The following is a 17,308-nucleotide window of genomic DNA, read 5'->3' as shown; positions in this document are numbered from 1 at the left end:
AAATGTATTGCTATGATAAATACAATTTTAAAACCTAAAACTTGAATTCTCACTGTTGACACAGAAATTTTTATCCAAGAGAAGATAATACTTAATTTTCCAAACTTAAAAAGTCTTAAATTTAGTACTTTTAACTTTTCTGTCATTGATGTGCCAATTTTGTCAAATATTTACTTTGCCCCAAATATTTAACACCCAAATATGGAGACATTTTGTAAATGTTGAGCTGAAAGGTATGTGTTTTGTTATTGTGGTAGTTTTTTGTTTATTTTTACTAACTTGCATTTGAAAAAACCCAGCTCTTTCTACATTTAGTTTTTATATAGGTCTTTGAACAATGTGCTGGATTAGGCAGAGTACAATAGACCTATTAAAGCCCTATGTTATGATAAAGTACTATTAAAAAATAGTCTGAATTGTGTTCATTAGTTCTTAATTTGGACTAATGGAACCAGTTTGGGAGAGGAAAAAACCCTATATTTTAGGTTATTATTCTTTTCTGTTCCTTACCCACATGCACTGTTCATGTGGGTAAGGATATTTAAGATCGTCCAGTTTAACTCCTAAAATTTACAGGTAAAGAAACTGAGGCAAAAAGGTTTAAATGACTTTACCAAATTCAGGCAGCTAGTAATGGAAAAGGACTTTCATTGTGAGAGACTATATTCAGCTGAAACTATCACTGTTTTGCTGCAGCCTCTGTTTTTAGACATTTAAACAATTTTAAACAACTATTTGAAAACCCTTTTTGTACATAGAGGAGGAACTCCGATTATAGTTTAAAAAATGACTTCATAAGTAGGTAAAAATAGATGATCACTTACATATTAAATGAGTGGTTCTGAAAGACTTGAAAGTATTTCTTTAGTATATTAAGAATCTTGTTTTCTAGGTAAGAAAACTTGTGAAATGGATTGGAATGTTCTATATCTGATTAACATAACTTTCAATCTGGGCAGCCTGATAAATTAAACTTTGTTTAAGGACTAAATTAAGAATTGAGTCCCTAAGTATTTAGGCCAAACTGTAAGAGGTTGTAGAGCTATAAGAAATGGTTAAGTTTAAACATTCTTGAGTAAAATATTTAAGGGATGCCTTATAAGTAAGTTGTCATTTGAATTTCTCTACTACCTTCAAGTATTGTTTTAAAATAGGAGGCAAAGAAATATTAGAATTAACCATTGGAATATTGGGATTTATCTTTTTTCTCTCTTACAGGCCTTCTGGTGATGTTCTTGAAACATTCAATTTCTTAGAAAATGCTGATGACAGCGATGAAGAAGAGGAAAATGACATGATTGAAGGCATCCCAGAAGGAAAAGACAAACATCGGATGAATAAACACAAAGTAAGAATTCAGTTTTGTATTCTTACTAGCTAAATATATATATATATTTATATTTATGTATTTGGAATAGAAAATTTCAAGATGTCTTAAGTTACATTTTGAGTGATCAGTTTTTAATTTTATTACATCACTTGAAAGTTTTATTATGTCACCTGGAAGTTTTGCATAGTTAGTTCTTATTAAGTTACCTATATATAGTAGAAATTATTATTTGCTGTAATATAGACTAAATGTCAAGAAAGTGTCTGTTTTTATAGGACTGGTCCAGTGGTTTGAAACTTTTAAAAGCTACATCCTCTCCACTCCTGTCACAGTTAAGAATCGCTGCTGAAGTCTGTTTCTTGTGTAGTAAACAAGTGATAAACTGTAACTGAAACTACAATGGGGATACTCCCACCCTGGGTGAAGGAGTAAACTGTGAATTGTAAATGTATGTGTCAACATTCTCATTCTTTGTTAAGGATTAATAAAAATTTGCTTTTGCTCATAACCTAAGAAGCATGTTTATCTATTTTAGTGTTGATACGTGTTAGCTATAAGAGCAAAAGTAGATTAGATGATCAGTGTGTCAATTATGGTAGTAGTATATAGTATTTCAAGTATGTTAAAAAAAAAAAAAGTGGATGGGTTCAGTTGTGATTCTTTGGAATTTACAGTAATGTGGGGGAAATGCCCGTATTCCTCAAAAGCTTCCAGTTTATCAAAGCAGTTTTCAACCTTTCTGCCACATTTCATATTTGTAACATACTCAAATGTGAAACATGAGTGAATAGAGATTTTGGTCCTTTCCTATTTTTGTTCTGGGAAGCACTACTAAAATTACCGTAGCTATTGACTTGCATTAGTTAATGTCCTTATTAGCTATGCCGTATCTTAATGAGTTGTGGACTACAAATGCAGTTCTCTGTGAGTGAGGACAGTTCAACACAGTGTATTAGTATGTGAGTTAATGAGTATTTTAACAGTGGTATCTGTGAATCTATTATAATTAAAGAAGTTTAAGAATCATCATTCTTGCTGATTAACATTTTAACCAGTCTTACTAGCACATTACTTGCATCACATTTTATAACAATCTTCACACGGCGCTGTTGACATCCATTTATGTAGAGTATAATTTGGAATTGATGAACTGTGTGGTAAATCTAAAACTTTGTATCTAAGTAATCTAAAAATAGGAGTACAAATGTAAAGGTAATTGTGCGAAAACAGAAAGAATTCCTTTAAAATTTAGCATAAAAGTAATTCTTGGTTTATGTTCCATTTACAGATAGGTAATGAAGGTTTAGCTGCTGACCTAACTGATGATCCTGATACTGAGGAAGCACTGAAAGAATTTGATTTTTTAGTGACTGCTGAAGATGGCGAAGGAGCTGGAGAAGCACGGAGTTCAGGGGATGGCACAGAATGGGGTAAGGTGATAAAGAAATATGGGGGTGGGAGAACATTTAGCCTAAAGGTGTATTATTAATTAAATATTATACATGGAACATATGTATCTGAATGCATGGTGGCAGTTAAATGGAGGGCAAAGAGAAGAATGGTATTAAATAATTTCAGAGGATTTTGTACCAGTTTATTTCAATTTAGTGGCTAAACTGTTTAATATTTGGCTTTTGGCGGATTTTGGTTTTTGAAATTTGTCTTGATTTAAAGTTGAAACATTTAGTCAGTATAGAAATTCAATTCCTTTCCTTTTAGCAGAATTTTTTTAAAGCATGTATACAGTTTTAAACATTCCCATTATTTTGGTGATGATTCTAGCTTTCAAGAAGTCTTAACTCTTTTCAGCATGCCTTATGGTATTATCTGACTTATTGCTGGGAAGTAATAAAGCTACTCATTCTGAATTGTAGCTCAGTATTTAATAAGACTTAGTGAAAGTGTTAAACTATTACATACAAAATTCAGTGTATAGATGTGTTAGAGCCTAGCCTTTGGAAGTGACACCTATTGCTAATGATAATCCAGTCATAAATTAAAAGGGAGAAAACAGTTCTGTTTATACAGGGTTAAAAAAACTCCATTAGAAAGTAAATAAAATTGTACAAAATATTTTAAAATAATAGCTGAGGTTTGGTATGTTGTTCATATTAAATATGTTCATTCAATCATCTTTTAATATCAGCATGCTATCCTGTAGGTAGAACTCAAATTGTGTATACAGAGCTTTGTTGGAGAAGGTTACTAAGTACTTTAATACATATTTCACATGAATACCAAAGTTGCCTTAGTTATTATTAGCAAGAGGAATAATCACTAGATTTCTTAATATTACTTTGGTGATAAGTAGTTTTATCACCACTTGAGACTGAATATTGCTAATAGTAGAAAAGACAAAGCCTAATAGATAATGTTTATTAACTATCCTGATATAAACTGAATACAAGAAAGATCTGAATTTTGTTACCAACAATCTCATTGTTTATAATTTTCAAGCATTGTTTCCAGGCTTTCACTTCTGTCTTCTAAGTAGAAAGAGAGGAGGCACATAAATTGAAAATATGAAAAAATTCTGCAGTTACTTTCTAGACTTTGATAATATAAATTTTTTACTTACTGTTTGAAAATGGCTATATTATAGAAGTTTACCCTTATTAAGAATTAGCCTTGATTAAGAGAAACAGTAAAAATATCTGTTTTCTTGTAACTTCTCTGTGCAACTCATTAAGTGTTGGAAATACCTTTTTTCCAGTAGTTTCTAAAGTACTGTGTTTTTTCTGGATTTTATAATTATATAAATATATATAATTCATGTATTTTTTAGGAGGTTTAGAACCACAGATACAGGTGAAGAAGAAAATTAAAAATCACCTTTAACACTACTAAGTAGAGAGAATCTTGGTTAATATTTATATTAAGTACATATATATTTATTTTGTGTCTTTATTTAACAAAGGATTTTGCTGTGCTGATTTATAACACACACTTTTCACTTAACATTGTTCTTCTGTCACATTTTTAATAACTGTGTAATATTCTATCAGTATGTTCCATGATTTATTTAACTGGGGCTCTCATGCACATTCTAGGTTGTTTTTATTAAAGGAAAAAAGGATCAAAAACAGTTTTCAAACATTGGTATAGCTAAATCTTGGCACATTTCCATTCCTATATCCTTCACCAAAAATTGCTGGAAATTTCACTGCATGTCAGAAGAATATACAAAAGTTTCAGGAATTTAATTTATATAAAATGGTACTATTTCTATTATAAAAATATTACATTCTATGTAGTTGATTGGTCCTTCTGCCCAAAAACTTTTGACTATAGAGCAAAGTTTCAAGAGAAGACCTAATTAAGTCAATCAGCGTAAAGCTGTCAGTACTTTACTTTTATTTGAGAGTGTCTTGAATCTTTTTGTGTAAATGTAAGTAACTGACAGTCTCCTCCTTCTGGACAAGACTTGAAGCATCTTTAAAGCATTTTAACTTCTTGAGAAGGAAAAGGACCCTTTAAGAACTAAGTGGTTCAAGTAGTTTCTTTCCTTAAGAAATGAAAACTTTCTAAGGATCTATGCAGTATTTCTGAATTTATCATTTCTACTCAACAGATGATATACTTAGTTTTTTTCAAAACAAAGAGAATGGATATAAATATTCCTTTATAGTTATCTAATTCATTTACTTAACAGTTGAATTTACTTATAAATAGGAAGGAGGTTATGTTCAGATTTTAATTATTGAGTAAAGGACACAGATTTTTTAAAAAAAATAGTCTCTCATAATGAAACATATCCCACTATTCACCCATGCTGGATAATCTATATTATTTTATTTATACCAGCAGTCTACTCAGCTATCTCTAATTTTGAATGCTTTTATCCTGTGAAACCACTGCTTTTTAGAAAGCTTTTAAAATCTGTTTTTCTTCTGTCATCTACATTAGGTAGTCTGAGTTTAATTTTAGTAGTTCTTAGTTCTTCTCATAATCAAAAATAATAATGGACATTTCTAATTTTGCTATTTCTCATTTTGCTATTTCTCTTATGGAGACTAGGCATTTGAAGGATGTTTAGTTATTTTCTCCTACACTTTGAAAATGAGATCTGCAGAAATTTATAGGACTACAAAATACAATTAGTACTTGAATGTTTGTATTTAAATATGATGGATAATTAAAGCACTGAATATTTACATAAAGTTAGTTACAAATTTATGCTACATTAAGTAGATTCATATAATTCCTTTGCTTTGGTAGTTAGAATCATCGTAACAGAATTTTATGTGTTTGTGGTTTTGAGTTGTCATGGGTCAATTTTTTGGTGCATATTTGTGTTTTCTTTTAAACAAAAAGGTTCCCATAACTGATTCAACCTCATTTCTTGGTATTTTTTTTCCCTTAGATTTTTTAAAACAGAATTAATATGTAGAAGATTATGCTGCCTCTTCCCTTTTGCTCTTTAACTATTTCTTATAAGCAATATCAAATCAGCTGTTATTCACCAGGCAAGTTTCAGGATGTTGTTTGTGCACATATGCATTCACCAACCTTTTTGCACTGCCTTAATAAGTATACCTTTGTTTTCTAGACTTGAGGTTATCTTGCAAGTAGTATTTGGTTTTTTTTCCTTAAGCTTATCCTCTTTTCTTTTTCACTCCACTACCTTTTGTTACTCTCGTTAGAGCTATTCACAGCTTTATTTTTTTTACAAAGGATTTTTCAAAAATACATTAAACTTTTCTGTTTTATCTAATTTCCTGTATCAAGTTTATGCCACTTTTTTGTTTCTATGAGGTTTAACAAATATTTGCTCAAAATGTGTTAGTTTTTCACTTCTAAAAATAAGAATTGTTAGCTTTATTAAGATGAGTACAAATGATTAATTCTTTAGATCACTTTCTTGGAGTATTTGATAAGTTGACAGAACAATTCCTGATAACAGCTTTGTTTTAAAGAAACCATGATTAGAGTACTTGAAAAGTGAATATTCTCTTTAAATCAGTATTATAACTGTATTACAAACAGTTACAGTTGGCAGATTTGACAAATAATCATGTATATAAATTTCAGACTTGAACAACCTAGTTTCAATTAATTCAAGTTAGGAAATTAAAGTTTTGGATTTAGCTTTTCACATACTGACTATAGTATCCGTAAGGGAGAAAGTGGTGGTAGTTTTAGGAGGAAAGACTCAAAGTACAGTAAATAATTAATTTCAGTGTACCACTTAAATATGGGAATTTTTTATGTTTACTATATGTAACAATCTTTAGACAAAAAAGACTAACATCCACTGTATAGATGAAATCAGTGAGGCCTAGGTAGTTTAAGACTTGTGAGCCAGAATATGAGTTACCAAAATTTAAAAAGTATATTTTCTCCAAAATCACCTTTTACTGTCAGACTTCTTGATTGACTTAGCCTATGTGTTTTGTTACAATATTTATTTAGTAACAGGATTGTCCTAGTTGTTCTGTAACAGAATGTTAAACTTCCTAATAACAGCTACTTTAAAACTGGAAGGAATAACCTTTTAATACCTAAAATAATTCCAATAGATTTATTTTTATCCTGTTTCTTTTTAATGCTGTTTTTTCTCTAGTTTACTATAGGGTAAATTTTTTCCAGGCACAGATATTTACTTAAAACAAGTATGGATTTGTTTATTCATCTAAAATGGCTGAAGTGTAGATATACAGCGATGTGTATTTTCACTTCTCCACGCTTGTCACTGCTTTTATCTTACCCTAAAAACATCAACTCTTAAAAAGTCTTCAGTGGAATTTGAGTTTTGTTTTTTTTTTTGTTTTTTTTTTGTTTTTGTTTTTTTTTGCTAATCTTAGTTGTAGACCAATGGAAGCAGGTAATGAGATGTTGAACTATTTGAATGGGGTGGGGGCAGAGATGGGATTCTCTGAATGCTTTGTATGGATTATTTGAGACATTGTATTTGGAACTATGTATTATTTTGGACTAGAATGCCTCTCCATTAGTGTAGTTATCCTGTGCATGCAGAATCAGTGTGACAGAAGGTGCATGAATATTTTCATCAATAAAACGGCACTGACCTTTCCAGCTTGCACTTTTATGAGTAGTTCGCATGTAATTCGTTCATTTGCTTTTATGATGCTGGCTGAATAATTTTTATTAACATTTTTATAAAGTTGCAGTGATCTATTTTTTATAATAGATTTCTGATGTCAGTCCACTGAAAGAATATCAGTTATTGAAAGAATAACAACCTTCAAATTTGTAGTTCATAGAAATGAAGCACCATTTAACTGTTGTTAGTAGTATTAAATGTTTAGAAACTTATGAGATGAGATTTTAGAGTTTGAGTTGTGAATACCAAAACTGAGACTGCACCTTTAAAGTACTTTGAGTGTATGCTGTTAGTACATTTTTATTATGATCATGTAAAGCTATAACAGTTTACTGCCAACAGCTTGCATTGCCAACTGCTGATTTTTTTTCTTTTAATAATATGCTGCATGTAGATAAAGATGACCTCTCCCCAACTACTGAGGTTTGGGATGTAGACCAGGGACTAATAAGTAAACTGAAGGAACAGTACAAGAAGGAACGAAAGGGGAAGAAAGGGGTGAAGAGTAAGTGCAGATTCTATTATAATTTTTATGTATCAATCTTTGAGAAAAAAACTTCAGTTCTGTTTTTTTGTGTACTTTTTTGTTTCATAAAGGGGGCAACTAACTTTAAACTTTGTCTGTTGTATAATTGAAATTTATTCAGATATAATTAAGGATATGTCACTGATCAAGTGAAAAATAATTTTAAATAAATGGATAAGGATGAAGGAAAGATTTAAACTTTTTCTTTGTTTTTTTAAGCTTTAAAAAATTTACCAAATGGTAAGGAATCAAAATGCCTTGGGATGAAAAATAATAGAAATTTGTTCAAAAAGGAGAAAGTATGAATTTCCCCCTTTTTTGCTGCATAGGACGTTACTGCTATAACCAGGTCATATCCAGGTTACGTTTCTTAGTTTGGAAATCCCAAAATACAGTGAGTGACTAGGAAACCCCTTTCCATAACTTGTGCTTTCGGGCCTTAATCCAACCGCAAACAATAGTAGCAAAAAAAAAAAAAAAAAAAAAAATTCTGGGAAGTATTTTCTTGGCTAGAGGAAGGCCAGAGAAGGTAGTCATGGAGGTAAGGTTTGTTTGGTCTATAGCTGAGTGTCTTTGGGTGCCTAGGTGTATTTTTCACCATGTTATATTCTGCCTAATATATTGCAGAAGTATAAATTTAGCTACAGCACCTTTGAAGGGAGTAATTCGTTTCCAGTTTGTGAACCATATTAAAAACAGCCACATGAACAGCATCTTCAGACTTTTGCATATTAAATGGAGAAACTTGAAATTTGTTTTAGGGGAATTTTATTTTGAACTGGCCATTGGTTCCTGCTTGTCTAACTATTTTAACTGTGTCAAGGAGAAAATAGTAAGTGACACAGGCAAAACCATTTAAGCATTCTTTCATATTCCTTTCTCTGGTGATAAATATATTAGTTTATAAAATAGCAGTCATAATGAAAAAGAGTGTAGGTTTCCTTCAGCATTTTTTGAATGGTTCAATTTATTATGGTGGTTAATACGTGAAGTTTTGGTTATTTTATCTGTTATGCAATTTTTTTTAATAACTTGATGCTAATTTATGGTATTGCATGTGAATAAAAAGAATGTGTTCTCTTAGAAGTTTTAGACTGTGGTGAACTGCTTATTATATTTAAAAACATTTAATACTGGGCAGGGGCTGTGTTCAGCTTTAACATCACTTACATGTATAATTAATGCATGTTGAGTATAAAAATACTTTCGCATGATCGATCATTTTAATATAGACACGACATTAGAATCTTAGGATTTAGGTCTTTTTTTAAGAAAAGAAGTAGTTTATTTTAATATTAGATTACTTATCTTATATATGTTATTCATAAACTGACTTATCTGCTGAAGATAGCTTTAGAAAGTGTTAGATAATATCGCTTTTAATTTAAACTATAAATACCTCATTTTTTTCTGATAGAATATGTTTAGATCTATACAAACATTTTTTATTGCACCTCACATACTGAGTTTTTTACAAATTTGTGGTAATCCTGAGTTTTTAACAATAAAGTATTTTTAATTTAAGGTATGTACATTTTTTAAGATATAATTCATTGCACATTTAATAGAGTACAGCATAGTGTAAACATAACTTTTATATGCACTGGAAAAGTAAAAAAATTATGTCACTCACTTTTATTGTGATATTTGCTTTATTGCAGTGGTCTGGAACTAAACCCTCTATCTCCGAGGTATGCTTGTACCTTTTTGAGGTTTAGAAAGAAAACTTAAGTCAACTTAAGGTTTTTTTAGTTGTAGGTTTTATATTTTTCTAAAAAAAATTTTTTTATCAAAAAAACCTGTTTAACATTAGAAACAGATGAACTGAAACTAAAATCTAAAGTCCCCATAAAATTTTAATTTAATTAATTTTCTTAATAGGATCATTGTATGCAGTTTTGCTATTTTCCCACTTAGCTAACAGTTCACAGAAATTGCCATTTCGTGTTAATAAATATTACTCTGTATAACGTTTCCTTCCTCCCTTCCTTCCTTCCTTCCTTCCTTCCTTCCTTCCTTCCTTCCTTCCTTCCTTTTCTTCCTTCTTTCCTTCCTTCCTTTCTCTCTCCCTTTCTTTCTTTCTCTCCCTTTCTTTCTCTCTCTCTCTTTCTTTCTCCCTTCCTTTCTCCCTTCCTTCCTTCCTTTCTTTAGCCAAACTACCTTGTTATCAAATAGGATATTGGAGAACCTAATATGTGAAATAGGCAAAAGGGAACTACTGTGATTAAATCAGGAGCTGGGGACTTCTGAGCCATGCCTGGAGGTTCTCATGTCTCAATACTATTTTATTATCCAAATATGTAATATGTTATTCAGCCAGTCCCCTTTAATTTTGATTTTGTTTCTATTTTTTTCAAAAAAGAACTTTGTTTATATAACCATAAAAATAAAACATGCTTATTATTCAAAAAATAATATATATAGAAACATAAAGGAAAAAGTAAAAATCACCTGCAGTTCTGCAGCTTAAAGATTAATATTTGTCATATATCCTTACAACTTTTTCTAAGTGTCTTTATACACAAACCTCCTTTAAAATTTTTCAACAGAGCTGTCATACTGTTTTAAACTCATTTTTCTTAATTTTCATAGTCATCTAAATATATTAGTGGTTACATAGTATTGCATTTAGTGGATTTAACCTAGCCTCAATTAGTTAAACCTTTAGATTGTTTCTCATTTTTAGTATTTTTGTAAACACCAGTGTTTTCAAGGTTGCTCCTGTATGTAGATATAGATGAGGTTTCCAGCAGTGTCTCAGGAATGAATAATTAAGAAATAGTAAGTCGTTTCTTTTTACACTTCCTTTGTGAATTAGATAAATAAGAACTTCTTGCTCTTTTGGAGGGGTAATTTATTTTATTTACTTTTTAGTGTGATTACTGGGGATTGAACCCAGGACTTCGTGCATGCTACTCATGTGCCCTACCACTTGAGCTATACCCTCGCTGCCCCAGAACTTTTAGCTCTTAAATAGAGAGTTCAGTATGAAAATGTTGGCTCTGAATCTCTACCATGGAAATTAAAAAAAATTTTTTTTAATTGATGGATAGTAAATTTAGCTCTTAATCCAGGTAGAACATCGTATTAATACTAAGGTAAAATTTTACATGAAAAGATAATTCATGAATTTTGTTAGCATTCTTATTATCTTTGTTGGTTTTTCTTCTGATATTTTCCCAGATGTAGCTTTTTACAAGTTAGAATAATTCATAAAACGTAGCCTTTTCTTTTTCTTTATTCCAAAATGTGAATGAATCACACCTACTGGATCCTAACCCAAGTTTCAGCAGATTTTTTTCCAGCTTCTTAGAAGGAAGAAAATTATTTGCTAGTTTTACTGTATGGAATCAGCAGATGTAATCCAGTCTAAATTTTTTTTTTTCAGGCTAAAAACTGGTGAGAATGCCAACTTTTTAAACTTTGTAGACTCAACCATGATTTGACTCTTAAATGGAAAGGCTTCTAAAATTAAGAGCCAGGAAACTAATGTTTATCTGCCTTCCAGCTTGTTCAATCCGTTCTACCTTTTTTTCCCACCTAAGGTAAAAGAAAATGACTTAAAAGTGACAGCCTTGCCTTGGACTGTAGATACAATTCAGTATTACTTTCTTACTAAGTGAGGTATACTTAAGAGGTGTACTTTTTAAATTAATATTTCTACATGTCAAGACCATGAAACTGAAGAGACTTGATGCAATTATTTTGGTCTCAGGCTTCCAGAGGGTTAAGCTTCCTTTTCCATGTAACTTTTTATTTTGACATAATTTCAAACTTAAGGAAAGTTGCAAGAAGTGTAAAACTAGAGTTCCATGTACTTTCACATAGATTCTTCAAATTTTAATATTTTACTATGTTTACTTTCATCCTCTTCTCTCTGTAAATGTATATATTTATTGTTTTGAACAGTTCAGAAAACTGAGTAAATAGTAGACATGTTGCTCCTGAGATAGTTTAGTGTATGTTACTTGACCACAAACACATTCTCTTATATACCACAGTATAGTCATGAACATCAGGAAATTAGGAAGTGATGATAATTCTGTTATCTAACCTAAAACTCAGTTTTCTATCATCTTTCAATTCTAAGCTTTCTGTAATTGGGAAAGGAAGTGAGGGGGAGGTTCTAAATGTTGTTAAAATCTTGGTCTAGTAGGATTTTTCTAGCTTCCTGTGGTCTCCATGTATTTTATGTCTCAGTAAAAACACGTAAGTCAATAACAAAAATCACACTGTGTAATAACTGAAGTGTGAAGCACCTGAAATTTGAAACCTTATTTAGAATATGAAGTGTGAGTTAAAAATCTTTTTCAGACCTTGATTTTTGTCCTTCAGTTTTTCAACATGGAAAATTTAAATTGTGGATTGTAATATGTTTTCCCTCAATAGATAACTCGTATTCTTGTGGCTTATTGTTAATCCTATGCTATTTTATTCCTGTAAAATTGAGGCTTATAAGGAGGGTTAGATTGCTTTTTGTCCATTCTTCAAAAGATTTATAGGCTTTTCCTATTTCAAATAAAGGGAGGATTTCCATTTCAGAGATTCATATTCTGAAAATACATATATTTACATTTCTGATTCTTGGTTAATGAATTTGTCTTAGTTTGCCTAGTTATTCTCGTTTATCCTCTTTCCTATCTTTTCCATGTATAGAATAAGATTTGTCATTCCCCTCTTTCCTTTATTGGTGTTTTAGGATCACTGTACCTTTCCTGACTTGATTATCAATACATTGGGAGGGGGAAATCTTAATTTTTTCAATATTTCTTTTAATTTAAATTATGAGTGAGCATCCTTGGATCATTTTCTAGTTTTCCTTTTTTTTTTTGTTTTAGAGTTTCATATTAGTTTTTGTTGGTTGCTGTTCCAGATCCAAGATGACAGGCTGTCATAAGGAAATGTCATTTTTGTGAAGTGTGACTTAATTCCAAATATCTGTATACTAGTTATTTTAGTACATTTAAGGATAAATTATTATTTTGTAGCAGTGACTTTAAGTAGACTTTTAAGTGCACCTTGGCACACACTATAAAATGACTGTAATGATTAAGCTGCTTCTATTCAGGAGAGTAAATTTGAAGAATCCATGAAACTAATGTTTTCTTTCCTGCATCAAATCAAAGACAAAAAACTAGTTGTTTTATAACAAAAGGATATTATTTTCATTTAAGAGATACAATTATTTTATATTTCTGGCTTTAATTTCACACTTTTAAAACAGATCATTCAGTTCAACTCATTTCTTTCTCTTTTTTCCCTTCCTCAAGAGAAGATTTAGGGATTCTGACAAAAGGTGAAAAAGTATTAGTTTGATGCTCTTTGAGTCAGTACACATTTTTAAATTTTAAAGTTCAGAATCACTTTGTAGCTGAACTAGTTGTTTTTCCTTAATATTGTGATGCCATTTTTTAAGATGACAGTTGTCATGGAAAGCTTCATTTTAACTAGGATGATAGAAAATAGAACAAATCTAACAAACATGACATAGCTAAATCCTTATTTTAAAATAAACGTCTTTTCCAGATTGCCTTCTACACATTTTGTTTGACTTTAGAATGTAAGGTTGGTTAACAAAGGGAGGCACATTTAAGAAAAGGAAAACATTAGATTCAGTTTTTTTTTAAAGTACTATTTTACTTAATAGAGTATATGGAAAGATAAATTTCTTGTTATGAGTGTGTAAGTTTGTGTGCAAGTGTGAATTTAAAAACACCAACACAATAGTTCTAAGTCCAAAGTTTGCCTTATACATGGCATGTTTTTCATTTTCCTGTAATCTGTTTAAGATTATGCATTGGCAGAGAGTTGGTGTTTTTGATTAAGAGGTAGGTGGATTGTTTTTATAATTCATATAGTAAAAGAAAAGTTTTTCTTGCTGTTAAAATTAGAAAGAGTATTTCTTCTTTTATAGATTCCAACAATAATTGAGAATCGGTTTTTGTTTAATTAATGCTTAAGGAGTCTTCATTTATGCCCTTGAATTATTTTATTTACATATAATATTCTGTTACCCTAATACCATTAAAATTTTCTCTCTGCTAATCAAACTTCAGATTTTTTTTACTTGAAATTGCATTTTGTTACATTTATTGTATTTAGGCAATTGGATAGATTTAGAAAGAGAATGAAGATGCATTAAATGTGTAATTAGTTTAAAGATGTTCTACAAAGTAGATGCTAGGTAAGACTGTTACATCAGGTTATGAAATCTGCTTTAATCAGTAATAATTGTTACATAATTTGGGGCCCTCAGTTTGAACATTAACTTTCATATTGTCTCCTACTTTCTTTTCCTTCATATTTCCCAGTCTGTATCTTCAGGAAGGTATGACTATATTATCTGTTGTGATAAATTTTTTTGTCTCTATTATATTTAGCTATTATATGATAGAGTTATTAATAAGGTACCTAATAAAGTCCAGTTTTACAGTGTATGTGAGTATAATAAGAGTGAGCAGAGAAAGATCAACAAAAGCTTCACAGAGGAAGGAGATGGAAGTGGTATGGAGGAATGGATAGAATTGTGATAGGCTGAGGTGCACGTTAGAGGACAGGAACTTGTATGTGTATGTGCGCAGGAAGTATTCTCATCGTTACGAGAAATAGTAAGGACATATGTAACAAAATATGGTAGTAAGAACCTTTGTGAATATTGATGCTATAGGAAAACTGTTTGGCTTGAAAATTAGGAAGGTTTATATTGTTGAGCACTAAAAGGTGAGATTGGATAGGAAAAATAAGATCACCAAAAAGTACATGCATGGTTAAGTACAAGATTTTAGTTGGCCTTCATTCAAAGAGTGTTGAAGTGCTACTTATGGTTTCAGAGTAAGGACTGATATGATTAAATGTCATAATTTTGGAAAACTAATCTAGCTGTAGTATTCAAATTTGATTGACTATAAATGGAGCTGGGAGGTAGGAATCCCAATTAGGAATCTTCTGCAGTAATTTAAAAGAGTGAAAGCTTTGACTAGAATGAAGTCAATAGAGAAAAATAGATTAATCTGAAGAATACTTTCAAGGAGGATTCTTTTTAAAAACAGGTCCCCCCACCCCCTATTATAAGTTGAAAAGGAATTATTAAGGTGCGGTTGCAGAATTTGTAAGAACAGAAAGCAAATCAATGGAGGTGGTACTCATAAGTGGGAAAGTTATAAAGGAAAGCTACCTTGTGAGAAAGGATAACGTTTATTTTCTCTCATGCTGAATTTCACTCATGATGGACATTCATTTGGCAGTTTTTCATTTATTAGAGAATTTATTTACAGTCACTTCATTGTCAGGGGAAAAGTCCTCAGATAATAACTGAGTTTCTCTGTGATTATTATTTTAGAAAATTCAGGTTACTTGACATATTGCATCCAGAAGTAGAGTTGCTTAGCATTTCTAAGAAGTTAGGGACTACATGAGTCTACACCTATTTCCTTTAAGTCTTATCAGTGGCTACTTGGTATTCTGTTAGGAATACATAGATGAATGATAGCTCCTTTATAGAATTAATAATATTCTAATAGCTGTAGTGAAATTTAATAATTATATAGTCTGATTAGTCCATTAATGTTAACATTAGTAAATGTGGTCATAATGTGTGGCTTAACTTTGCCTATTTTAATTGTTTTTACTTTATATTGATTATAAAGCATTTTCTTTTGTCTTTTCAAATTATTTTTTCTTAAAATATTCTTAAAACTATTTTATTTCAAAATACAAAAGAGAGATGATTCTCCTGTCATTTCTGAAGTTTACAATTAAAACAAAGAGACCCCACAGTTCTATAGGTGCAGCTGAGTTTTGTGTACTTTGGCCTGAATTATCCAGGGAACAGCTGAAATTCTCCCCTTAAACTTTGGGCCTATGACAGTGTTGACTTCCTACTATGATGATAAACTAAGAAAGCTTGTGGGTAAATCAGGTTTTTCAAACTTGGGGAAAGTGAACATTTTGAGAAAAATTGGGGTTGATTTGTTAATGACAGATTTGTGTGAATGTGGCAGGAAAATACCCACATGAACACCAGGGAAAGTTAATTGTTTGTTGCACCCTCATAAAAATCATTTGTGCTTATTTCTTTGTTAATTTTTTTAAATTAATGAATTAAGTTGGAAAAACTCGTTTTACTCTTTACACTGTTAAATGTTAACTTAAACACCAATTTTTTTGTTGTAATGGTTACCTCCTGTGTCTGTGAGCTCACAGAACTTTGGTTGAGTGAAAGACTCAATTTTCTCTCTCTCTCTCTATGTCTGTCTGTCTGTCTGTCTGTCTCTCTCTCTCTCTCCCAGAAAGAATAAATATCTTAAATATTTAAATCATTTCAGTATTTTGGGGGAGGTTGGTATGGAAAATTGAAGACATCTTTGATTATCTGAGATTTTTATGACTGGAACTTCTTAAAAATAGCCCGTGTTGTTAGTAATTTGGTTTTAAAGGCTGTTAGCAAGTCAAGCGGTAGCTGTTAAATGAACCTCTACTGCTGACATTAATTTACAGGGGTCAACAGGACAAAACTCTACGACATGATAGCTGATCTGGGAGATGATGAGCTGCCCCACATCCCTTCAGGAATCATAAATCAGTCTAGGTCAGCCTCTTCTAGAATGACTGATCATGAAGGTACAAGAGCAGAGGAAGGTACAAAATTAGCTACCATGTTTATTTACATTGCAGAGGACGTTAATTCCAAATCACATCTCCTTAATACTGTAAATTTGCTGCTGTTTTTAAAATGCTGAAGATCAGCTTATATGATCTTCCGAGAAAGTGTCGGGCAAGCTCTTTGTGTACTTGTCTTAGGGATTTCGAAATTTTTGTTTCTATGCCTTTATAATTTTTTTGTTTGTTTTTGATGTTAAGTGGAGTTGTTTCTATCGTAGATCATTTCAAAGTACCTTCTAAACTGTGACTAGCTTACATATCTACTAGGAAAATAGTAGTTAGAAAAAAACTTGAAATAGTACATATGGAAAAGAACTTTGTAGTCATTTTGTCACATTGCTTAAATTTAGCAAGTAATAATAATTATCACTTATTAGGAGACAACTAAGTGCCAGGTATTATGCTTGGAACTTTATATATATATATTATTTCTAAAAATATATGTAACAATTGGCTGATTGATTTGATCATTTTAGAATAAGGCAACAGCATTATTCTTTAACGTGGTACCAAGCATATACTACTTGGTAATAAATTTCTAAAATTTGCCTAGACTAGAAATATGTAGAAATGAAGGTACTTCTTTGGCATTTTTTTCCATAATTGATTTTAGCTGAAGATGTGTAGATATACTTGAGTAACTTGTAATTCTAGGTCTAAATAGTTATAATTCTAAATAATGAGACTGAATTCTTATGAAAGGTTTATTTTTTTATGAAAGATTTAT

The 17,308-nt window shown here is 30.9% G+C and overlaps 1 protein-coding gene across 3 annotated transcripts in view; it reads left to right on the top strand.

Annotated features, from left to right (window-relative positions):
* STRN3 (striatin 3) overlaps positions 1 to 17,308 on the top strand; it is an 88,481-nt gene that overhangs the window by 52,090 nt on the left and 19,083 nt on the right. Inside the window, exons 6-9 of one of the 3 annotated variants that reach the window (XM_032481838.1) lie at positions 1,219 to 1,348; positions 2,619 to 2,760; positions 7,789 to 7,899; positions 16,417 to 16,557. In XM_032481838.1, the coding sequence (XP_032337729.1) occupies positions 1,219 to 1,348; positions 2,619 to 2,760; positions 7,789 to 7,899; positions 16,417 to 16,557 (524 nt within the window). The remainder of the gene's footprint in view (positions 1 to 1,218; positions 1,349 to 2,618; positions 2,761 to 7,788; positions 7,900 to 16,416; positions 16,558 to 17,308) is intronic. The other 2 variants (XM_032481839.1, XM_032481840.1) reach the window with 2 other exon arrangements.

This window comes from Camelus ferus, chromosome 6 (assembly GCF_009834535.1).
Source record: "Camelus ferus isolate YT-003-E chromosome 6, BCGSAC_Cfer_1.0, whole genome shotgun sequence".
Taxonomy (NCBI): Eukaryota; Metazoa; Chordata; class Mammalia; order Artiodactyla; family Camelidae; genus Camelus; species Camelus ferus.
This window is presented reverse-complemented; position numbering and strand designations above follow the sequence as displayed.